The sequence below is a fragment of the Dromiciops gliroides genome, chromosome 2 (genome assembly GCF_019393635.1).
Source record: "Dromiciops gliroides isolate mDroGli1 chromosome 2, mDroGli1.pri, whole genome shotgun sequence".
NCBI lineage: Eukaryota > Metazoa > Chordata > Mammalia > Microbiotheria > Microbiotheriidae > Dromiciops > Dromiciops gliroides.
The window spans coordinates 546,695,374-546,721,280 of NC_057862.1; the positions used below are offsets into that span (position 1 = coordinate 546,695,374).

At 42.5% G+C, this 25,907-nt stretch overlaps 2 protein-coding genes across 2 annotated transcripts; both read left to right on the forward strand.

The window, feature by feature from the left end:
- The first annotated feature begins 1,072 nt into the window (after window positions 1-1,072).
- Window positions 1,073-19,919, forward strand: LOC122739277 (E3 ubiquitin-protein ligase NEURL3-like). Its single transcript, XM_043981082.1, has 4 exons — window positions 1,073-1,183; window positions 12,745-13,239; window positions 15,365-15,427; window positions 19,642-19,919. Exons 1-4 carry the CDS (start codon window positions 1,153-1,155, stop codon window positions 19,917-19,919), a joined length of 867 nt encoding a protein of 288 aa, XP_043837017.1. The 5' UTR covers window positions 1,073-1,152.
- Window positions 16,273-17,451, forward strand: LOC122742514 (smad nuclear-interacting protein 1-like). Its single transcript, XM_043986807.1, is given in 4 exon segments — window positions 16,273-16,676; window positions 16,678-16,954; window positions 16,956-16,988; window positions 16,990-17,451. Coding segments are annotated over 4 exon segments (1,176 nt in total).
- Window positions 19,920-25,907: the final 5,988 nt, after the last annotated feature.

The window sequence follows — 25,907 nt, forward strand, 5'->3', positions numbered from 1 at the left end:
GAGTCCAGATCCTTCATTTTACACATAAAGGAAATGGAGCTACATTCCTTTAATTCCAGCAAACTTTGGGGAAACCTCCATATTGTGGTGAACTCAAGGAATGGATATGCAAAAAAAAAAAAAAACCCTTTTCCTTTTAGTATCTGAGGACAAAGTGTCAACCTATGAGAAGTAACCCTTTGATAAAAAGTTGGCGACCTCAAAAGAGGAAAGAAAGCAGTGAGCTGAAAGGAAGCCCTCCTAAGATTCAAAAGCAGAGAGAAGAACAGGGATCAGGAGGAGAAGGGAAGCAGTGCCCAGAGAGGTGAGCAGGCTACTTACTAGTCACTCATCTGCAGATCAAATGAACTTGGAATGATAGCATGGAGGTGGGGGCGTGGTGCTGATTTTTCTTCTTTCTGTAATTCTTTGTTGAAGTAAAGCTGCCTCTCATTTGGGGGTCAGAATTCTTGCAAAGATAGAATCTGTATGAGCCTTCTGGAATTCTCTTTTCAGGAGAAAAATGTTCCCAGAATTATGAGTGAAGTCTTTGAGATAGGAAGCAGAAAAATATCTCCCCCCTCCCCCACTCCACAAAGTGCTCAGGTCTGTAATGCCACAAACACCCCATCACCAGGGTTAAAATCTGAAGAGTGTCCTAAGGAGAAAGACCAAGGTCAAATGCTCCCAATGCACCTGCCCACAGAAGTTACTTTCTCAGTCTTTCAGCCCTTGGATGAAAGAGGGCACCTATCCCCAGGTTCTCTGCTCAATCGCACAGAGAGTCTATTTCTGCCAGGGGGAGTGGACCCAGGCCAGTCCTGAACTTTCAGGAAATGGGTTTGGGACTAGTATATTCACCTAAGAAAAGAAGAGCTAAATGCAACTGTATGTTACTCTTCTCTGACTCCCTCCCTTAAGCTAAGTGAGACCAAGGCAACATGGGCCAGAAGCCAGGAGCTGCTATTAGCAAGGAGGAAATCCCCAGCATATTGTATCTTGTGACAAAAGCATCTCATTAATCATCAACCCTGTAATATGATCTCCCATCTCATAAAAAGGTGCCTCTCCTAAGCTCTAAGGAACCTTGTCCAGCTGAGCTACAGTTAGCAACTTTCCCTGATCCCAAGGCATATATCGAGTCCTTCAAGTAACCCCTGGTGAGGTACAGACATGATGGGCAGTACTTTCAGTCATAGTGCTGGTAAGTAGCCATTTAAAGGAACTTACTCACCCAAGGGACTTTGATTCAGCTGGGGATGGGGATGAAGGCTGAGGATGAGAGGGATGCGACATTCAAAGTAGCTCCAAATATGAGAACCAGGACCAGAATGAAAATTCATTAGAAAGAGTATTGAATTTGAGAATCTGGGTTTGAATCTTGGCTTTGCCACCAACTAACTAACCTTTGGTGAATCACTACTCCGAGCCTCAGTTAACTCATCTCTCAGGTGGGGATAACAATTTTGAGATGAGGCCAAACAAAAGATAATTTTAATAAAAATTAGAAAATTAAAGATAAAAGCTTTTAAAGCTGTGAATGGCTAAAATTGTATAAATGGTTGGGACTCTTTCTATCACACCACTTAGAGATGCCCTACAGTGGTACTAAGTTTTCAGTCAGAAGGTAGATATCCATCTTCTCTCAGGGATTCTGTAGAGGGCATTACTGCAAGGCAAGGATGATTTTACTAGATGAGCTCCAAGGTAGCTTCCAATTCTAAAACAAAAGGATGTTGTGATTAGAAAGGCTAATTAACTCTAGAAAAGCCCAATTGAAGATGACAAGTGGAAACACAGGCAGTGGATGGATTGTTATTGGTTGTTTGTGGTAGTTATTTGTTGTTTGAAATGAGATGGAGGGTATTCTTTTTCACCATTATATTCATTGGTCAACAGATATTCCCCTCTAATTATAGCTACCTAAGCAAATCGGGAGTTTTGTCTCTGTTTGTCCCATACATATGAAGACTTTCTTGAAACTCCTGATAAATCACTAAATCACAATATGATTGGATTCACCAATACCTCTAAGCATATTGCCACTACCTAGTTAGCCCATTAATAACTAACAACAATAACAGTAACTATGTTTGGCTTTCCTGCAGAAGGTAACTATGTTGCCTTGAAAACAATCTTATTTCCAGCAGAGAAAAAGAACAGTAGATACAGAGCAGTAAAAAAAGAAAAGAAAAGAAACCTACTAATTACATTTCATTTCACCACTTGGGTTACCTCCATAGGTCAAAATAGAGTGGTAAAAGATTGACGTGGGCTGGTAGCTTTTATTGTCTGCCAGGCTGTTCAATATGATGTCCCTGTATGTTGAGTAGAATTCCTTTATGGATGGTGTCGTCAATTGGAATAACACTCCATTGTGCATTAAATGTTTAATATTTATTTAAAGTGATATCAGGATCTCAAGGCTTTGGGTGGTCATATGTTATTGGTGGGGGAGGGGTATGGTGGTGGCATTGACAATGGTAGCATAATAGATAGTGAGTTCTGGGCTTAGAGTCCAGGGAACCTGGCTCAGATCCTGCTTCTGACATTTGCTAGTTGTGTGACCATGACCAGTCACAATCTCTCTGGACCTTAGTTACCTCATATGTAAAACAAAGGGGTTGGGGAAAAAAACCCTTGAGCTCCCTTTTATCTATAGTTTTATGATCCCATAATATACTTAGGCAGCTAGGTGGCACAGTAGATAGAGTGCTGGGCCTGGAGTCAGAGAGATTCATCTTCCTGAGTTCAAATCTGGCCTATTAGCAAGGAGGAAATCCCCAGGATTTCCTGGAGAAGTCACTTAATTCTGTTTGCCTCAGTTTCCTCATCAAAGTAAGCTGCAGAAGAAATTGGCAAACCACTCCAGTATCTTTGCCAAGAAAATCCCAAATGGGATCACAAAGAATCAGAAAAGACTGAAAATGGGGGCAGCTAGATGGTGAAGTGGATAAAGCACCGGCCCTGGATTCAGGAGGACCTGAGTTAAAATACGCCCTCAGACACTTGACACTAGCTGTGTGGCCTTGGGCAAGTCACTTAACCCTAATTGCCCCACCAAAAAAAAAAAGAAAGAAAAGACTGAAAATGACTGAACAAAAACAACAAAAATGATCTACTAACTCATAGATAGGATAGGATCTGTGTTTGGTCATAAGCTCACAAATTTAGAACTGAAAGGGACCTTAGAGGTAGTCTAGTCCAACCTTCCCTATCTCACAGATGAGGAAACTGAGACCCAGAGAGATTAAGTGACTGATCTATGGTCACACAACCAATAAGTCCTGAGACATGATTCAACTTAGGTCTTCCTGACTCCAAGACCAGTGTTTTATCCACTTCGCCACCTACCTGCCCATCGTTGTGCCAATGATACCTCTGGTGGAGAGCATTTCCACAATGAAAATTTTGAATTCTTACCTGGGAGTTTACTATAGTCCAGACATTATACATACCTAAAAGCTAGTGAGAAGGGTGGTGAAGAAGGGAAGTTGATGGGAAGAAAAAAAGGAGGTTTAGGACAATAAAGGTGCCAAGGCCCAGAGAGACATGGTCTGGCATAGTGCACATCCAGATCTATGCAGTGGGGAGCAAGTTTTTAATAGGATTCTAAGTTCTCTTTCTGGATTCTTCAGGAATCCAGTAAGCTTGTGTACTGAAGAGGGAAATTCCTTCTCATCTGAGTTTAACTCCAAAATGGAGGCGAGAGGGAGGTTGGAGGAGAATTCTATACTCTATGCTCACTTCTCACACTGCCCACAAGGCAGGGGACTGTCCTGGCCCAAAGCTAAAAAAGAGGGTTCCATATCATAGCAAGAGGAGAGCTGTTCTTGCTGTCAAGAGAACTGCTCTATTAACTAGCTTCATTACCTATTTACCTCTAAGGCCCTGGCTTCCTTCCTTTGTAAAATGAAGGTGTTGACTCAATGATCATTAAAGTCTCTTCTAGTTCTAAATCTATGATCTTATATCTCTGAGTCCTTATAGTTTAAAAAAAATTTATGTGATTCTCTATGATTCAGTTCTCCCCTCTGCACTTGGGGCTATGGGACTATCACTTATGCTTGGTCAGTTAGCCTCTCCAATTAAAAAGGCTACTTCCTGTTCCTTTGTTATTCTGGTTACTTTAGGTAACTCTAAATCAAACAGCCCTTCTGGGAGAGTCAGAACCATAAAGCCAGTGCCCAAAGCTATTAGAACCCCACTAGAAAAAGTGGGGAGAATATCCCTGGGGGCTTTCCAGTTATATCATATAGAGACCAGGTTTCTCCAATGACCCTCTTTCTGTCATTTTCACTTTTTCCCCTGAACTGGTTCCTGCTTCCAAATGAACCCAGTCAGTGCCCTATGTTATTGATCTTGGTATTTTTTTATTAAAAAGTTTTATTCATACATTTTCAAAAATCACCATAGTTTCCCCCACTATCCTTCCTTACCCTTCCCACATAATCATTCCATACACCATATAGTATTTTTTAAAACAAAAAGAAAGAAAAAGAAGAAAAACATCAGCATTGAATATATTGAAACAGTCTGAAAACATGTTCAATGTGCAACATTTGTGGGCCTCCCAACTTTGCAAAGGGGTAGGAGTGTCTTCTCACCTCTCTTCTTTCCATCCATGCTTTATATATATATGTATATATATATATATATATACATATATATATATAAACAATGTTGCAACATTCACTTTTTAAAATGATTGTTCCTTCCATTTACATTGTTGTAGTCATTGTTGGCTCTGCTTACTTTGTTGGATTAAATCAACTCCTGTAGATCTGTCCAAGGTTCTCTCTGTTCATTAAATTTGTCATTTCTGGGGGGTGGCTAGGTGGTGCAGTGGATAAAGCACCGGCCCTGGATTCAGGAGCACCTGAGTTCAAATCCGGCCTCAGACACTTGATACTTACTAGCTGTGTGACCCTGGGCAAGTCACTTAACCCCCATTGCCCCGCTTAAAAAAAAAAGTCATTTCTTATAGCAAAGTAATATTATATTATAATATACATAATTATATATAATATTATATTTTAACTGTTGTCTCAAAGGGCTATTTGCATAAGACTGTCCTCATTGGTGGAGATTAATACTCAATTCTCTGGCCCTCAGTGAGGACAGAATTAGTGAGAGCTGGAACAGAGAGTTCCTGGTCATCTTTCCCTTCAAGTTCCTGAAAAGCAAGAAAGACTCTGTGAAGAAACCAACATGTAGAGGAGATGAAGACCAGGATCTCCCTTCCAACTCTCATCAACTCTGCCCCTCACAAAGGGAGCAGAGTTACTTTCCACAGCATCAAGTAATGAGTCTCCACCAATGAGGAATCTTATGCAAATGGCCCTTTGAGCCAACAGTTACACATTCACATACTTCAATTTGTTTACCCATTCCCAATTCAATCCCAAGTATTTATTGGAGGGAAAAAAAAAAAAAATATATATATATATATATATGTATATATGTATATATGTTTAGCACTGTGGTAGTCCCCATGGGGGAAAGACTGAAGAAATATAAACCATAGTTTTTCCTCTTAAAGGATTTATTTAGTCTAGTTGGGGGGGGGGAGGGGTTCGGTATGACAAAACAAATGTGACTTTAGAAAATGAAGCTATGAGTCACGGATTCTAAATGTAGCAGAAGTTCAGAGTAAGAAGAAATCAACATGGGCTGGACTAGTTGGCAGGCTTGGAAAAAAGTGGGTCATGAATAGGGACTTTTAAGGATGAATAGATAAGAGCTGGGCAGCTAGGTGGTGAAGTGGATAGAATGCCACCTCTGAAGTCAGGAAGACACATGTTCCTGAGTTCAAATCTGACCTCAGACACTCACTAGCTGCATGAGCCTGGGCAAGTCACTTAACCCTGTTTGCCTCAGTTTCCTCATCTATAAAATGATCTGGAGAAGGAAATGGTAAACCACTCCAGTCACTTTGTCAAGGAAAACCAAATGGGGTCACAAAGAGTTGAACAGTTCTGAACAACAACTATAGCCAAGATGGGAGCTGGCTAGGAGGCTGAGTAGCAAAACTAGGGCTTATAGGTGGGGGGTTATATGTTGATTTCTTAGAAGCTCAAGGAAAGGATAAAAAGAGAGGATGAAGAATACTACCGTGAAAAAAAAAGAACACTACTGTGATGCCTTTGTGAACCTCAAGTCCAACTGACTCTTCTCATCAGAGCCTCTGAAGTGGGGCTTTTTCAACCTCACCTGGAGAGATCACATCCCAACATACCACTCAGGGTGCAGACTTTGGCTGGTATCCTAGAGCACCTTGTAAATCCTGAGTTAGGGAAGTGGTGAGACTTGTGAATTCAGTCTTTTCCATTTCTCCTTTGAGGGCCAGACATGGGATCACTAACTTGACTCCTCAACAGGAATATCATGCTGTAAAGTCTCTCAGCCTACCTTTGTGAAGAGCTTAGGAAGTAATTGAATGCTTGTGCCTAATGAAGTCATACGTTTTTGTCTTACCACTGGACTTCAGTGACTCTGGAGGAGAGAGTGAGACTGATGACTTTATGCAACTTTGCTTCTCCTAAATGCAATTCATGCACGAGTCCATTGGTCCTTTTCCAAAATGAAGGATAAACAATAACATCAGACAGACTGACAGACACCAACTAGTGATGGGAAGAAATTCTCGAACTTCTTTTCATTCTCTCATCTGTAAACAGCATGGACTAGATGACCTGTAAAGTTCCTTCTAGCTCCAAATCTCTGATGCTATGATCCTTTTAGAAGGGCCTTCAGGGGCAGCTAGGTGGCGCAGTGGATAGAGCACCTACCCTGGAGTCAGGAATACCTGAATTCAAATCAGGCCTCAGGCACTTACTAGCTGTGTGACCCTGGGCAAGTCGCTTAACCCCAATTGCCTCACTTAAAAAAAAAAAAAGGGCCTTCAGTCCCAGACCTACCAGTCAGTCAACAAACATTTATTAAGCACTTACTTTTTTTTAATGTACTAGGCACAATACTAAGTGTTGGAGATACAAAGACATTTTCTACCAATGCTCTCCTTGGTTCCCACTCCACAGATCATCACGCCTCCCCTTAGGATAAGCTGATGATCTGAAATCGCATCAGCAGGAAGATTCACTCAGGTTTTCAAAACTCAGTTTTTCATATCTTTTCGAATTTTTCAGTTGCTTTTTGAGTCTTCTGATTGGAGGACTGGAGAGCCAGAGAGTGGAGCAATAAACTCCCAAAGTCATCCTTTTTGGAGGGCTCAGAACCTTGCAAGTAACTCCATTTTCCATCAGCCGTTCTTGCTTTCCACTCCATGAAATATCATTCCTCTGGGTGTCCCCCCTTTCCCCATCCCAAACCCACTTTTTAGCTTCTTTTTGCATATTGTTTTCACCTTTTGTTGTTCTGTCATTTCTCAGTCATGCATGACCCTTTGTGACCCCATTTGGGGTTTTCTTGGCAAAGATACTGGAGTGGTTTGGTGAGATTATTGGTCCAAGTTTCAGTCAACATCAGTGAGTCAGCATCCTGGAATGAATTTTCCTCTGGAATCAAAGTTTTTATTCTCAGGTTGGAGGAGAGAACAGAATTCCCCCTCACCTGATCCCTTTCCCTAGGGAGTATGGAACAGGGAGTTCAGCATTGCTTAGTCACAGGGCTTGGCAAGGACAAGGGGTTGTCATATCTGCTCCATTCTCTCATCTTTTAAAGTTAAATTTAAAAAAAAAAAGTGAAATTGAACCTTTCCAGGATAAATACCCAGAAATCACCACTGAAGCCTAATTACCACCCATTTCCTCTAGGATTTGAGGCCCTTGAACTTAGGTTTCTTCAAAATAAAGGAAGAAATGGGGAGGGGCAGCTGAGTGACTCAGTGGATAGAGCAACCTGAATTCAAATCCAGTTTCATACATTTACTATCTGTGTGACCCTAGGCAAGTCACAACCCCAATTCCTCAAAAAAAAAAAAAAGAAAGAAAGAAAGAAAAAAGAAAAGAAAGAAGTTGTTAATTTAATAGTGGCAGCCTTGTGTATTCCCATCGGAAATCCTTTATTTTTCTGTACAAATTATTGTTTTCTTTTTCCTTTTTAAAATAATAAACATTTTTATTTAAAGTTTTGAGTTCCAAATTCTATCCCTCCCCCCTCCCTAAGGCAGTAAGCAATCAGATATACATGTGCAATTATGTAAAACAGGAAATTCCTTCTAAGAGATAGGAGCTATTTTGTTTTCATCTTCTCTCCCCCTAATATACTAGATACTACTTGAAGTCTGAGACCATGTCTTACTGATCTTCATTAATCTTCCAGTGCCTAGCACAGTGCTTTGCACATAAGGGGTGCTTAACAAATATTTTTTGAGTTGAGTTGAGTCACCTTTCAACTCAGAGGACCTGGATTAAAATCCTGGCTCAGCCACTTTCAACCCGTGTGACCTTGTACAAATCACTTCCCCTCTTCAATCTTCAGGTCTCTCATCTATAAATGAAGAAATTGGACTCTTTTATCTCTAAATCTCCAATTGCTTCATAATAACTCTTTAAGAAACAGTATGGCTTAGTGGTTAGTGTACTAAATCTGGAATCAGGCAACCAGAGTTCAAGGCTTACTCTGCCCCAGATAGTTATTGTGAGCCTATGGGCAAGTCTCTTAATTTCTCAGAGCTTCTGGTTTCTCATCTATAAAGTCAGGGAGAGGACTGCCTTGAAGAAATATTGCCTTGAAGAAAATACTTTGCAAACCTTAAAGCACTATAGAAGGGCTGATATTATAAAAATGAGGATACTAAACACAGTGGTTTACAAATTCAAAACATATCACAGCTTTCATGTGTATTAGGTCACAACATCCCTATGAGATATATAAAGCAATTATGTGGTTATCTCCACTTGTTATTGTTGTTCTTGGTCTTTCATTCTCAAAGGGGACTGTGGGTGCTAAATTTAATATGGGGAGAATTAATTGGGTGGCTCGCTGTAATATTGGGGTTCAGAAAATAATGAGGGATCTCTAGGTCCAAAGTTTCCTCCCTTCCAAACTGCCTTTTTTAGTTATTTCTCCCAGACTAATAAGAAAGGAGATTAACAGCCTCTTTTCCACGAACAAATCAGGTTTTGTTAATGGGAATAAAATATATAACAAGGGTGAAATTAATAAAGTCAAGGACAAGGGAATAGGGGAAGAGAAAAATGGATAAGCTCCCTGGCTCTAGCAATCCCCAAACTTGCTTCCAGGTCAGCTAATTCAAAGAGCTGGCCTCGTTCCTATTAACTCACCACCTGGTGTCTGTAGTTTCAATAGGAGACAGCTGTGCAGCCCCTCTCCCGTCCACTCTCGGAAGCTCACTGACCAGAAAAAGAGCTCCCCTCATTGAGTGTTCCCTTTTCTACTTTTTCTCTCCCTCCCGCAAAAGGGAGGTCCTTCAAGCTGGATGTCGGAGAGTGGTTCCCTTGCTGACATCAGCAGTATATGTCACTCAGGGCAGGCCAGGTGTGGCCCATATCTAATCATCCCAAGTAGGTACTTAGCTGCTTTCTCAAACAATACTAGATCAATCAGGTGGGATCCCTGGGTGTCTACCAAATTCCATTATTTTATCACAGGACCATGACAACAGGGTGATGGCATGACTTGCAATGCATTGGATTTAAGTGAGGGAAGGCTGTGCAGAGGTCACCAACCTCAGTCTGTCCTCCAGAGTCATCTGGGTACAGTGGCAAGGTATATGTCAGGACAACTGGAAATGACCCCAGATGTTTGAGGCAATTGGGGTTAAGTGACTTGTCCAGGGTCACACAGCTTATAAGTATCTGAGGTGAAATTTGAACTCAGGTCCGCTTGACTCCAGAGCCAGTGTTCTATCTACTGGGTCACCTAGCTGCCCTTTATCTCCATTTTATGGTTAAGGAAATTATGACCCAGAGAAAATGTAATTTATCTCCAGACAAACCAGCTAATAAATAGGAGGGCTGGGAATAGAATTCAGGTGTTCTGTCTTAACATCCCACTAATATGTTTTCACTGCACCATATTGCTTCTAAAGCAGGAGCCAAAATTTGTGGGGAGTAAAAAGGGGGATGGGAATAATTTTGCAATCCCAGGGTGTGGACAAATCCAGAGACAGTCCTGCAGACATCAGTTTTCCTGGCACCCAGAAGACTGAAAGATAGGAAGAATTATAGCCACACATATGGGCATAGGGCTATTACTACCTGATCACATGGGAAGCTAAGTCCTGGCCAAGTTTACTCACTCAATTCCATAGTAAAGGCAGTCTTTCAGTTTCGATGTCAAGTGGGAAAAATATTCTTTCTATCCAGGCCCTTTCCTTTGCAGGCATCCAGCCTCTGTTCTTGAGACACCCTGGCTACAGATGGTCTTGACTGATAACTGCCTGGGAAATAGTTTCCTATCCCATGGTAGAGTTGGGGAAGAGGTGGATTTGGGCTCTAGACTTTATTAGATACAGACTTTAAATAAGACATTAGGTAACATGAAAGCCAAAGGGACTTTCTGCTTCTTATGAGAAGCAGGAAAGTCCTATCTTATGATTCCTCTTCTAAGCAGTGCCTCAAAGAGACTCCCTTTGGGAATTCTTGATGCAGGGCCCCATAATCCTTTGTAGCTCCAACCCAAGCCCTAAGCATACCCATGCCTTAGATTCTGCCAGGCTGACCAGATCCCTACATGTGGTACCCTTACTCAGCTGGGCCCCATTTCTACCACTGACTATACTCACCACCCCCACCCTCCTCTGTTGGGAGCCCTGAAGCTGACAAAGGGCTCAGTATAAGCAGTTGATTGGAAAGCATCTATATAGGGACATTCTTCCCTTACTGTCTCAGAGGTATTATTGACATGCACTCGAAAGCATTTTTGGAACTTGAAGGAAGGTTCTGGGCCTCAATATTCATTTCGAAGGAAATTATAAACTCATGGAATGTTGGAGCTGGTGGAGATGCTAGAGCAGAGCTGTAGAGAGCACAAAAATTTCATACATGTCTAGGAGAAGGAAATGAAGGGAATAGGAACTTAAATGCTACCCAAGGGGAGATATAAATGAATGAGTGAAAAAAATTATTAAACACCTCTATGTGCCAAATATTGTGTTTAGTGTAGGGGAACAGAAATTCAAAATTGAGAAAAGCCCTGCCTTCTGAGAACTTACCTTCTATAAAGGGTGGGCAGCACATATAGGGAATAAAATCCAGAAAGGGGTGTTTTGATTAGGTGAATCACAAGAATGGTGAGTAGAGAGAGCTACAAGGGAGCTGACTGACACCATTCAGTATCAATGACAATATTGATCTGATTAGGGTTCCAGAAGTAGAAGTGTTCAGGGTGGGGCTCGTGGGAGGGGAAAGAAACTTTGCAAGGTGGTTTGCAAGAAGGTGGCTGAGGGGAATGTGAAGTATTATTGAGGCCCTCAAGAGTCAGTAGATTGGGGCAGCTAGGTGGCACAGTGGATAGAGCACCAGCCCTGGATTCAGGAGGACCTGAGTTCAAATCTGGCCTCAGACACTTAACACTTACTAGCTGTGTGACCCTGGGCAAGTCACTTAACCCCAATTGCCTCACCAAATTAAAAAAAAAAAATTAAAAAAAAAAAAAGAGTCAGTAGATCAGGTAACCCTTTTACCAATCAAGACTTCCTTAGAAATCAAGTTCTAAAGCTGAGAGGGTTGGGTTTTTTAGTTTAATTTTGAGAATTTGATTTTGTAGAATTTTGAATTCTAGGTAGCTATGGAGACAACAGCCTGTTTGCATCTCTTGGCCTCCCTTTATCCCAAGAGCAAATCTGTGATCCTTCCAATGCCTTCTCCCTTCCTCCCTCCTTTCCTGGAGAAATAAGCCCCACTTCAGCTCCCACCCACACTCACTCCTGTCATCCCCCTCCAAGCAAAAAGGAAATAACCTTCACAGACCTCTCCCCAAATCTCATGGGTTGAACTAATTGACCTTCAAGGTGCCTTTCAACTCTGAGAGTCCATTCTCAAAGCCAGAAGATTAATTAATTCTTCCCCCACTTGGTTGAATGTGTCTTAATTTCTTGTATTATTTTCACATCATGAATTACAAAGATAATTAGAAGGCACATTTGGTGTTGTTGGCTCCAGTTCGTATTGTTTGCCCTAGCAATGGTTGCCTCTGGCACAAAAGTTACTAGTTATATCTCTGCTTTAAAGGTTATCTAGTCTAAATGCCTCATTTGGCAGATGAGAACACTCAAACCTACCAAGGGGGAACTGAGTCAAGGTCACACAGCTAATTAGTTGGTACCTCACTAAGGATAAGAACCCAGATTTCCCGATTTTCAGCCCTGTGATTATTCAACTACACACTTTCCTTACAGAAACTAGTTCTGAATCTCCTAAGTATATATCCTCTCCTCTCCCTCTAATCCCACTCCTCAAAAAACATTCATTCATTTATCCATTTAGCAGAAATGTATTGAGCAGCATGCTTACTACAAGATTCAGGTAGGGATGAGGTCTTACAATGATGTATACATAAGACATTGGAGCTCTCAGATAGTCCTTGATGAAAGCAGATGTCTGGACAGTCATCCTTATGTGGGGTGTAAATTTGATTTTAAGAGCTTAAAGATGGTGAAACTGTCCTGGGCCCTTTGAAAACTTGTGGGGGAGAGATGGAAAAGTTCACTTTATGGGAGTAAAGGCTTATATGTATGTATGCATGCATGCACATATATATACCTACATATACATGAGTATGTATGTATGTGTATATGTATATATTTGATCCTAATGCCAGTCATTGAATTTTTTTCAGAATACCTTGAGCAGAAGAAGTCCTATGAGCCCCTCTATTTCCATTCCAAGGCCAGGGGCAGCCAGATCCTGCTGAATGACTGCTACTCTAGGGCAGAGAGGCTCTCCACCTTTCATGATGGCATTGTCTTTACCAACCGACCTGTCCAGCCTTGTGAAAGAGTAACCCTCAGGATCCTGAAGATGGAGGATGGATGGAATGGTGGGCTCCGAGTAGGGTTCAGCTGCCTGAACCCCTCAAATATCAACCCCTTTAGCCTGCCCCCTTTCATCTGTCCTGACTTAGTAGCCCAGTCTCCCACTTGGGCAGCCGTCCTGCCCGATCGGTTCATTAAGGTTGGTGATATCATCCACTTCTGGGTGAATAAGTCTGGAAAAGTCTTCTTGAGGACCAATGAGCTCCAAAAGTTTCTGTTATTTGACAAAGTGACTGTGAGCTCTCCTCTATGGGCTGTGATGGATGTCTACGGAACTACAAAAGCGGTCGAACTGCTCAGTGAGTCTGATTCACTTTTTAAGGGGGGGGGGGAGGGAGTGGAGAAGGAAGGTGCAAAGTCCCCATTACTCAGGGATGCTCATTAACCGAGGACAATGAGGGAGGAAAGACATTTCAAGGGGGCATCCCTTACAGCTAGGTGGCACAAAAGATAAAGTGATGGCCTTTAAAACACCTGAGTTCAAATCCTACCTCAGACATTAACTAGCTGTGTGCCCTCTGGCCAAGTCACTTAATATCTCTCTTCAGTTGTAAAATAGGCACTCAATTTCAATTCAGTTTAATAAGTATTTTTTAAGCACCTACTATGTGCCAGACACTGTGCTAAGCACTGGGCATACAAAAAGAGGCAAAAGACAGTCTCTGCCCTCAAATCACTTACAATCTAATGGAGGAGACAACATGAAAACATATTTATACAAAGCAAGCTCTATACAGGATGAATAGAAAATAACAGAGGAAGGCACTAAGAGGGGTTTGGGAAAGCTTCCCATAGGATTTGGGATGTTACTTAGGATTTAAAGGAAGTCAGGGAGGTCAGTAGTCAGAGTAGAGAAGGAAGAGCATTTCAGACAAGCAGGCCAGCCCTGGGATAACAATAGATCATAGCTCCCAGGGTTGTTGTGAGCATCAAATAATATCTTTAAAGCACTGTGCAAATCTTAAAGCACAATGTAAATGATAGAGATAATTGCTACTGGTTTCTCCTTTCACTGTCCCCAGGCTGCTCTGAAGAAGGTTAGGCTGAGGGCTCTGAGTGGGTGGAAAGCCCAGAGAAGAAGGAGACCCAATAAAATCCCTTCTAAGTTAACACCTGAGCTGTGGGCAGTTCAATGATCTATTGGAAGGGAGGGTTTCTCTAGGGCTCCAGGGCCTTTCAGTGGGCAAAGAAGAATTCTTAAGACTGAATGCAAGGCATGTATAACCTATATCAGACTGCTCCATCTCAGGGAAGGGGGAGGGGAGAGAGGAAGAAATAGAATTTGGAACTCAAACACATGTTAAAAATTGTTTTTACATGTAATGGGGGGAGAGGGGCAACTAGGTGTTGTAGTGGATAAAGCACCGGCCTTGGATTCAGGAGGACCTGAGTTCAAATCCAGCCTCAGACACTTGACACTTACTAGCTGTGTGACCCTGGGCAAATCACTTAACCCTCATTGCTCTGCAAAAAAAAAAAAAAGAAAGAAAGAAAGGAAGGAAGGAAGGAAGGAAGGAAGGAAGGAAGGAAGAGAAAGAAAGAAAGAGAGAGTGTGAGAGAGAGAGAAAGAACGAAAGAAAGAAAGAAAGAAAGAAAGAAAGAAAGAAAGAAAGAAAGAAAGAAAGAAAGAAAGAAAGAAAGAAAGAAAGAAAGAAAGAAAGGAAAACTTTATCTCTTGGGGCAGCTAGGTGGTGCAGTGGATAAAGCACCATCCTTGAATTCAGGAGAACCTGAGTTCAAATTTGGCCTCAGACACTTGACACTTACTAGCTGTGTGTGACCTTGGGCAAGACACTTAACTCTCATTGCCCCACAAAAAAGAAAGAAAGAGAGAGAGAGAGAGAGAGAGAGAGAGAGAGAGAGAGAGAGAGAGAGAGAGAAAGAAAGAAAGAAAGAAAGAAAGAAAGAAAGAAAGAAAGAAAGAAAGAAAGAAAGAAAGAAAGAAAGAAAGAAAGAAAATGTAATGGGGGAGGGGAATAAAATAGTATGTAAAAATAAATTCTTTAAAAGATTAAATGGGGGCAGCCAGGTGGCACAGTGGATAGAGCACCGGCCCTGGAGTCAGGAGTACCTGAGTTCAAATCCAGCCTCAGACACTTAACACTTACTAGCTGTGTGACCCTGGGCGCACTTTACCCCAGTTGCCTCACTTAAAAAAAAAAAAAAGATTAAATGCAGGAGTTTAAAAAAGGACAAGCAAGGATACCTTGAAATCTGGAGATGAATGCTGTTTCCTATGTGCTGAGGCACCTGTTGCTGGGGACCATGGGCCAAACATCTGATTCCCCTAAAAGGAAAGTGAAATTACAGGATGTTCCCCATAAATCCCTCCAAGGACAGAAGGTGGGGAGAGATTGCAAGGCTGGACAATTGTTTTTATTTGTCCTCAGCTATCAACTACTAACCTTGTTTCCTTTTTCTTAGCTCCTGTGAGTAAGCCTTTTTGTCTCAAACTTGGGACACAGATGTTCAGGGATGAACCTCATGGTAAATGCCTTTCCACAACCCAGAGGAAGTCATTTGAGTTCTCACCTTCATTTTCTGGGTGGAGTGGGTGGGGGCAGGTCATAAAAAACAATGTGAGGGGGGGAGGGGATTTACAGCAGTGAGTTAGAAGTGGTGGGCTGAAGGCTGGAGAGTGGGAATTCCTGGGTCTATCCCTGCATTTTTCCTGGTTGGAATTTTGAGCAGCTCATTTGCCTCTTGACCATTTTTGTTGACCCTTTACACATCACTCTATCTTGTTCATTCATTCAGTCCCGTCTGACTCTTTGTGGCCCTGTGGACCATAATAGGTCAATGCTGTCCATGGGGTTTTCCTAGCAAAGATATTGGAGTGGTTTGCCATTTCTTTCTGTAGTGGATTAAGGCAAACTGACTTGCAAGTGACTTGTCCAGGAGTCACATAGGTCGTGTCTGAGGGCAGATTTTAACTCTAGTCTTCCTAACTCCAAGCCCCACACTATTCATTGAGCCACCTGAGCCACCTAGCTGCCTCCTTAACAATACGAATGATCCTAGATATTCACTCTAATGACTTAATCCTGAAATTGAACCAAAGTGCATTAGTGACCATCAGAGGAAAATCAAGATAGACTAGAATGAACCCTGTTCGGTGATGTGGCTATCAATACCAAGCTAGGCATAAAGCAGACAGGCAGACCAGGGGGAGCCTCTTGCTGGCCAGCCTGCTTAAGCATCAGCTTGTCCTTTTGACTGGAAATTCCAGAGCCCGGCCCTTCAAGGAGGGTGGGGCTAGGGAAGAAGCACATATAAGCTGCCCCAGAAGGGAAAGTGGACAGTGCTTACTCAGGCTCTCACTGGCTACCAGGATGGAGGCTAAGGCAGAGCGGGAGAGGAGGCATCAGCTACAGCTTCGAGAAGACGAGGATGAGCCGGGAAAAACGAGGCCGGATCTGTCCTTGGCGAAGCGAGAGCCGCGCAGCCCGACGCCCGCGCCCTGCTCTCAGGGGCACAGCGCCGGGGGCCCGAGCGGCTCCTCCGGAAGGCCGAGCCGGACCCCGGCAGCCCGCGGCGCCCACGCCTCAGGGAACCGTGCGCACAGCTGCAGAGGCTCAGCAACCAAAAGGGAAACCGAGTCCTTTGAGAGAAGCCGCAGATCTCCTCCCAGTAAGAGAAGCCGCAGACATGTCCATCCTGCAGTCAAGCGGGAGCGGGAACGTGAAAACCATCCCCCGAGAGGAAGGGGAGAAAGGTCACCCAGGCTGCAGGGAAGCGGGGGCCCGGGCCCGACACCTCAGCCCTCCCCAGCAGAGCAAGGCCACCAGGCAGAGGCCTAGGGCTGGGCGCCACCGGGATGCCCAGAACCTACGGGAACAAGCAGCAGAAAGAGAGTTTTATAACTCTCTGCGCGGCCACCGCCAGCAGCCTGACCAGAAGAAAGATGGGGGTGGCAGCAGTGACGGGGAGCAGCAGATGGTCTGGCAGTCTGCTGAGGGGCACGGGAAGGGAAAAGACCCGCCCAGTAAGGAGAAGCCCAGCTCTGAGCTTTCAGGGGGCACTGCTGGAGGATGCCAACACGTTCCGGGGGGGTGGTGATCAAGTACAGTGAGCCTCCAGAGGCGCGGGTCCCAAAGAAATGCTGGCGCCTTTACCCCTTTAAGAATGACAAGGCCCTTCCAGTCATGCACATCCACAGACAGAGTGCTTATCTCCTGGGCAGACAAAGGCGAATTGCAGATATTTCCATCGACCACCCCTCCTGTTCCAAGCAGCATGCAGTATTTCAGTACCGCCTGGTAGAATACACTCGGGCTGATGGCACAGCTGGCCGCAGGGTAAGGCCCTACATCATCGACCTTGGCTCAGCGAATGGCACCTTCTTGAACAACCAGCCCATTGAGTCCCAGCGTTACTATGAGCTCAAGGAGAAGGATGTGCTCAAGTTTGGGTTCAGTAGCAGGGAATATGTACTGCTTCACGACTCCTCAGACTCCTCTGAGGTGGATGGAAGAGAAGATGAGGGAGAGGAGGAAATGTCTGACACCTAACACATTCTGAGGAAGCTCCTGTAGCTGCTAAGAGAAGGGGAAAGACATGGACTTAGCATTTAAAGAGCAGAGCAGCACTTCCTGGTGCCTCTTGGGTTTTTTTGTTTGTTTTTTGGTGAGGCCTCTTATTGTCTTAAGGCTTTCCTCTGGTGCCCATCCACTCACGTTGAAATAAAATAAAATTAAGTGGTTATGGAGGTTGGATTTTTTTAATCATAAAAGTATTTTATTATTTTCCACTTACATGTAAAGATACTTTTCAACATTTGTTTTCATGAGATTTTTAGTTTCAGATTTTCTCCCTCTATCCCTTTCCTCCCTACTCCCCAAGGCAGAAAGCAATGGGGGTAAGATTAAACCGGGAACTAGAAAAGGCTTTGATCTGCAATAATTGGAATAGGGTAGGTTCAGAACTGAGTTCAAGTCAGAGAGAGGTTTCTTCTGGAAGCTGAAGGAATTTGTCAATGACTGTAGTGCTTCCAATAAGCCCCAGGACATTGTAGCATCTCCTTGAGGAGGCCTGTAATCAAATCACACAAAGGAGTTTGGGCTTTTTATCCACCCAGGAAAGAAGACTTATCTACCACCAAGATCTACATGTAAGCTTTGTAGGGCTATCTTATTCACCAACATGAATGGCTGGAACAATGAACAGGGCCCAGGGTTGACGGGAACATCCTGGATCACCTTCAAGAAATTTCAAGGTTTTTCCTGGTCCCAAGGTTTTCAGTACTATCAGTTTACAAACATTGCTACATGGCAGTGAGATCTAGAATATCAGTACCTTAAGAGTGTCAGAGAGCAATAGAGAGCTCTATGGGGGAAGTAGGTATCAACATATTACCAGGGAAGAACATTTTTTGTATGACAGGGAAAGAAGATGGGATAGTCCTGTGGAAAAAGCAAGGGATGCTAGGTAGATAGATCCATTGGTGATCACTCCATCTACTGGCTGCCCTTTCACAGGCTGTAGCCCATTATAGAATGCTCTCTGTCTTTGCCTCCACTTCTTGCTTCCTTCAAGTTTCAGCTTAAATCTCACCTTTCGCAAAAGGACTTCTCAGTTTCCCTTAATAGTAATGTCTTCTTTCATCCCCCCAAAGAGAAAAAAGACCTATTTGTGCAAAAATATTTATAGTAGCTCTTTTTGTGGTGGTTAAGAATTGGAAATCAAAGGAATGCCCATTATTGGGAAATGGCTAAACAAGCTGTGGTGTATGACAATGATGGAATATTATTGTGCTATGAGAAATGACAAACAGGATGATTTCAGAAAGGTCTAGAAAGACTTGTATGAACTGATGTACAGTAAAGTGAGCAGAACCAAGAGAACATCGTGCAGGGAGACAGCAATGTTATCTGATGAAGAACTGTGAATGACTTAACCATTCTCAACAACGAAATGATCCAAGACAATCCCAAAGGACTAATGATGAAAAGTACTATCCACCTCCAAAGAAAGAACTGATATTGATGGAACACAGACTGAAACAGGCTGTTTTTCACTTTCATTTTTTCTTTTATTCAAGTTTTCTTGTACAAAATGACTAATATGTTAATGTTTTCCATAATTATATATATAAAACCCATATCTGATTGCTTACCTCCTCAGGAAGGGTAGAGAAGAGGTAGATAAGGAGGGATAAAAATAAGAACTCAAAACTATAAATAAAAAAGCCTATTACTTTAAAAAAATAGTAATGTCTTCTCTCTAAGATTACTTTCCATCAGCTCTCTCTGTATGTATACACACATCCATATATATGTGCATATATGTATGTCTTGTATGGATATGGTTTGCCTAGAGTCTCCCCCAGCAGAATGGGAGCTCCTTGAAGGCAGGCACTGGTTTTGCCTTTCTTTGTATCCCCAAAGTTTAGCACAGTGACTGGCACATGGTAAGCACTTACTAAATGCTTTTTGACTGATTGTTACAAAGCAATAACTCCACCCTTTTCTCTAGCCTTCCTTTTGTTTTCTACTCTCCTGGGGATCTCTAGCATGAATTCAGTAGCCTAGTAACCTGGGGAGGAGAAGCAGCAGGTAGAGATGACTTGGTATGTAAGTAGAATGAAAGACTCATGGACAGTAGAATCTCAGTTTTCTCCTAGGATAGGTAGTTCTCTAGGGGAGGAGACTCATATTTGGGCCATGATGCTTTCCTTCACCCCAACTTTCTTGTCTTCCTAGAGTTTCGTTTCTGCTCCCCAGCAAGTGATGAAGAAGAGTGTTGTGTCTGTTTGCACCATGCCAAGAACACCTGGCTTCTTCCTTGTGGCCACACCATCCTCTGCTATTGCTGTGCCAAGAGGCTCTTCAGAGACACTGCCAAGTGCCCCATGTGCCGCTGTAAGATTGAGCAATTCTATCTACAGAATCAATCCACTCCAGCAGATACTCCACAGACACTCCCACAGTGTGGTCCAGGCTGTTTTGAAGCAGGAGCAGCAAGATCAGTTTACCTCTGAACTTTGTCCCCATTCCCATCTGTCAGTACAGCCTCTCCTTGCAGCTGGCCATACTATTTCATGCTGAATAAGGAGACTCTGGGTGACCTCTTTGATATTATACACCCTGGCCTTTCCTCTTTAGTATCTCGGATAACACAGGCTTGAACTGAACTGAAATCCTGGCTCTGTCACTACGTCAGTGTGTGACCCTGGGCAAGTCATTTGATGTCTCTGAGCCTCAGTTTCCTCATCTGTAAAATGGGGATACTACCTCCCTCACATGTTTCTACTAAGGAATAAATAAAATAATGTACATAAAGTTTTTTGTAACCATAAAGTGCTATATCCTTAGAAGCTTTTGTTATTGTGTGTGGTTTTTAAAAATTTATTGGAACATATAAGAGCGGTAAGAAAGAGGTGAGTGCCCATTGATTGAGGGCCAAAGAAGTAGGACAGGGACAGATAGGAGCAAATGGCAGAAGCATCAACCCTCCTCTATTCCTCTCCCCTGTACCCTACTAGACCCCCACACACAAAGAGCAAGTGGGTAAAAAGCTGGGAGCAGGGCTAGGGATTACAGAATCTCTAAAATGGAAGGGAGCTTAGAAGTACTTAGTTCAAGCCTTATCTGAATGTATCAGGGAACAGCTTCCCAACAAGTTGTCACACAGCCTCCACTTAGAGACCTTCTTAGGGAATTTATTACAACCCCAGAACAGCCCTTTCTACTGTCATGACTCTTCATTGTTAGGAGAAGCAGGGCTCCTCATCAGCAAGTTATTTGAGGAGGGTCTCCTTCCTAGTCAACGGAGAGGCTAAGGGCAGCACCTCCAGACAAGTGAAGGGGAGGTGGGTGGGTACTTGTGAATACTCTTTTGGGAGCTCTTTGCCATCCTTGAGATGCAATTAGTAATTGTCCTGGGAGGTAGGAAACCTAGGCCCTCCTAAGTCAGCTTCATTTTATAAACTTGAGCATTAACAGCAATAATATACGATGAAGAATAATATACGATGAAGAACTGAAAATGGTTTAGCTATTCTCACTAATGCAATGCTCCAAAATAATCCCAAAGAACTCATGACGAAGCATGCTATCCACCTCCAGAGAAAGAACTGATACTATCTGAATACAAAGCATGCCATTTTTCACTTTCTTTTTATTGGAGTCTTCATGTACAAAATGACTAATATGGACATCTTTTACTGGCTGCACATATACAACCTATAACAGATTGTTTACCATAGTGGGGAGGTGAGAGGAGGGAGGAAAGGAAGGCTAGAATTTGGAACTCAAAACTTTTTCAAAAATGTGTAAAAATGTTTTAACATGTAATTGTGCAAAAATAAAAATCATCATATTAAAAATTTTAAAAACAAAACTACTGTTGCAATCTTCTGGGAGGCTAATAGGTAAGCTGGAAAGACTATGGTACAGCAGCTATGGCGTCCCTGGAGCAGCAGTGGCTGACACAGGGGAAACATCTGCAATGGAGTTTGATCATCATCAGGAGAGAGATTAATGCTGTCCTTTTTTATCTGCAGACACTGCCAGGAGTGATTGGACAATGTCCATCAGAGACAAAGTATAGGAGGTGCCCTGATATTCTAGAAGCAGAAGGTAAAATATATATTGAAAGAATCCACTGATCACCTCCTGAAAGAGATCCCAAAATGAAAATTTCCAGGAATATTATAGCAAAATTCCAGATCTCCCAGGTCAAGTAGAAAATATTGCAATCAGGCAAAAAGAAACAATTCAAGTATGGTGAAGCCACAGTCAGGATAACACAAGATTTAGCAACTTCTACATTAAAGGATCAGAGGACTTGGAATATGATGTTCCAGGGGGTAAAGGAGCTGGGATTACAACCAAGAATCAGTTACCCAGCAAAACTGAGAATAATCCTTCAGGGGGAAAATGAGAATTCAATGAAAGAGAGGACTTTCAGGCATTCTTAATGAAAAGACCTGAGCTGAATAGAAAATTTGACTTTCAAATACAAGACTCTAGAGAAGCATAAAAAGGTAAACAGGAAAAATAAATCATAAGGGATATGAAAAGGATAAACTGTTTACATTCCTACATGAAAAGATGATATTTGTAACTCATAAGAACTTTTTCATTATTAGGACAGCTGGGTGGAGTATATTTAGACAGAGGGCACAGGTTGAATTGAATATGAAGGAATGATATCTTAAAAAAATAAAATTAAGGGGTGAGAGAGGAATGCACTGGGAGTGTAAGGGGCTAAAATTCTAGCTATACTGTCTAAAAATCTAATGAGTGGTCACCAATAAATTAGAAGCTTTAGCAAGAGTTTAGACTTTTAAGCATTTATTAAGGAGCATAAGAATTTGGTGAAGAGAGAGAGAAAGAGGCCTAGATTCAGCTATTTATCTCAGGGAGCCAGCGTCTCCAGCTCCACTCCCCACTGAGGTCCTGGCGAGAGAGAGCGAGCCTTGCCCCTGTGAAACCAGGAACATCCCATCCACACGTGCACATACAGCTCCAAGCTAACTGGCTGGTAGCTTTGATCAGCAGTACCCACGAGCAAATGTCACTTCCTGACGTCAAGGAAGTGACCTTCCAAGACACATGGCTTGCCCTCAGATGCCTTCTCCTCATGGCAGAGCTTTCCTACAGTAACTCTCCAGCAGGTGGCATCATTACAAGTGTCATAGGAGAAAGAGAAAAGGAGAGGTGGAATGGGGTAAAGTATCTCACATAAAAGAATGGAGAAAAAGCTATACAGTAGAGGGGAAGATGGGGGGAGTTGCTAAGGAGTGAGTGAACCTTACTCTCATTAGAATTGGCTCAAAGAGTTAATAACATACACACTCTCTTTTTTTTTTGAGGCAATGGGGGTTAAGTGACTTGCCCAGGGTCACACAGCTAGTCAAGTGTCTGAGGCCAGATTTGAACTCAGGTCCTCCTGAATCCAGGGCTGGTAGTCTATCCACTGGGCCACCTAGGTGCTCATAACATACACACTCAATTAGGTATAGTAATCTATTTTACCTTGCAAGAAAGTAGGAGGGGAAGGGGATGGGGGGGGGGCAGCTATAGAAGGGAGAGCAGATTGGGGAAAGGGGCAGTCAGACACAAAACACTTTTGAGGAGGGACAAGGTGAAAGGAGATAGAGAATAGAGTAAATGTCATGGGGAGGGAATAGAACGGAAGGAAATACAGTTAGCAATAGTAACTGTGAAAAAATTTTGAAGCAAGTTTGTCTTACAAAGGCCTCATTTCTCAAACACATAGAGAAATGAGTCAAACATATTAGGATGAGAGCCATTTCCCAATTGATAAATGATCAAAAGACACGAAGACTTTTCAGATGAAATAATCAAAGCTGTCTATAGCCATATGAAAAAAAAGTCTCTGACTCACGATTGATTAGAAAGATGCAAGTCAGGGCAATTCTGGGGTACTACCTTATACCTATGTATTGGATAATAGAACAGCAGAGGAAAATGACAAATGTCATATGGGATATGGGGGAAATGAGACATTAATGCACTGTTGGTGGAGTTGTAAACTGATTCAAACATTCTGCAGAGCAATTTGGAACTATGGCCAAAGGGCTATAAAACCATGAATACTCTTTGACCTAGTAATACCACTACTAGGTTGGTTATCAAAAAAAGAGATAAAAGCCAAAAAAGCTAAAGGACCTAAATATTAAAAAAATATTTATGGAAGCCCTTTTCTGGTACAAAGAATGTAAAATTGAGGAGATGCCCATCAATTGGGGAATGGCTGAACAAATTGTGTAATGAGATTATGATGGAACACTAATGTGCTATAAGAAATGATGAGGATACTCTCAGAAAAACTTGGACTTATGTGAACTGATGCAAAATGAAATGTACTGTATACAAAGTAATAAGCAATATTGTAAGATGATCAGCTATGAATGACTTAGCTATTCTCAGCAATAAAATGATCCAAGACAACACTGAAGAACCTATGGAAAATGGGATCCATCTCCAGAGAAATAATTGATGATGTCTGAATAGAGATTGAAGCATAATTTTTTAGTTTCTTTTTCTCAAGGTTTTTTGTCTGTTTTCTTTCACAACCTGACTAATATGGAAATGTTTTGCGTGACTACACATGTATAATTTATATTGAATTGCTTGTGTTCATAAGGGGGGAGGAAGGGTATTTGGAACACACAGTTTTAAAAATGGATGTTGAAAATTGCTTTCACATGTAACGGGGGGGAAATAAAATAATATTCTATTAAAAAAGGATTGTAACAGTAGGTAGGATTTTATATCAGTGTTGTGAGCAGCTCTTGATCTCAGGTCAAAATCTTGCTTCCACTCCAGAGTTGTAGGAGAAGATGGCAGCTTCCAGACTGTAGCAGAGGCAGGTCCTAGCCCCACTATATCATCTTCTCATTCCAGGATTGTAGCAGGAAACCAAACCTGGACCTAGTCCTGTATCCAACAGTGTAGGAGCAGCACTACTTTAACATTGGCACAATGTCTGAAACCAAGAACTGAAGCCAAAAACATAAGTGTATAGGAAAATATGGGCCCCCCTCAAAAGCTGATTGAAGTTGTCTGGGGGAAAAATAATGTCTGGGAGGTGAATTTCAGCTAGGAGAAGGGTGCTTACTAATGGCACCTTTCCTCCCCCCTCCCCAGCAATCAGGATGAGAGAGACCCAAGGCTGGTCTTGTTGGGGAGGAGTTTAGAGGGCTGCCCCTTTGACTATACTGCATTCCAATTGGCTAGCCTTTGGCGCCAGTGTCTTGGCATGAAGATTGTAACTGAGGAAGAAGGGAGGGGTCTGTCAGGTTGAGATTAAAGGGCTCCTGAGTCCCATGCTACCCGCCATTTCCATTAGGGAGCTGGCCCGTTGGCACACAAACGTAAATAAAGACCTTTGATACTTCTCCAACACTGAGTCCAAGAAAATTTTAAATGGGGTTTCTCACAAGTGAAAAGGAAAAATCCCCATTACAATGAAATAAGAATAAGGAAGTGTTGGGCGGATTTGTCATCTGGACCAGGGGGCTAGCTCGCCCAAAGAATTGGAGGCTCATCACGAATCTTATAAAAATAAAAAGAGATTTTATTTAGGAGAGAGAAATATATGGCTGGGGCACAGATCACCATGGTGACTGTCCCACTGGAATAAGAGAAGACCTTGTCTTCTGGATCTTTACAAAACAAACAATGGGGAGGGAAGGGCAAGATAACTAAGGTTATCAGTAGGATATGCACCATCCATCCATATCCTGTATATCATCTTGAAGACCTTGATATTGCTTATCAGTGTAACAGGGTCACGCTTAGCCACCCCTTATTCCTGAGGTGAGAGACAGAGCTACGTTTCCCTTGGCTTTGGGGGTTGGGATCTTTAGGTTTCATGGGGTCCCACTGCACTCCCACAACATTCTCTCCTCTCCTTATTTCTGGGGACAAAGGGGCAAAGGTCCATCTTCTGTAGCTTCTTCAAGGCTGAAAAGTGGGGAGTAGAGATGTCCCTGTCAATTAAGGAGAGAGGGAGTAAAATGTCTTGATATAGGAGGCAAAAAAGGGGGTTAACAGAAAAAATCTAAGACCCAAGCTTCAATTCAAATATGAGCTCTAAGAAGGATTCAGACCCCAGTTAATGGATAACTTACAAGTCAGGATGCTAAGTTCTCTTACCCACATAAATCAGTACCCATAATGGGAACATAGGGAGTTAGGCCATGAAGACCTTAGACTATAACAATGTTACATTGACAGGCTATAGAAACTCAAACTAGGAATAAATGAAAAATGAAGATATTTTGAAACTAGCCATGGGAATCAGAAAGATGTGAAGAAAAGGCCAAATTTGTTTTCAGATTCACCTTATGATGTGTAAACCCCCAAAACATACCTTCACTGAAAAAGGTACCCACCTCAGGGGTTGGTTTAAGACCCCAGGAACTCCAAATTAAGATAAGCCTTTCCCTGTACCTCCCTAAGGTGGAGATTATTTTAATGAGACTGCTAATCAA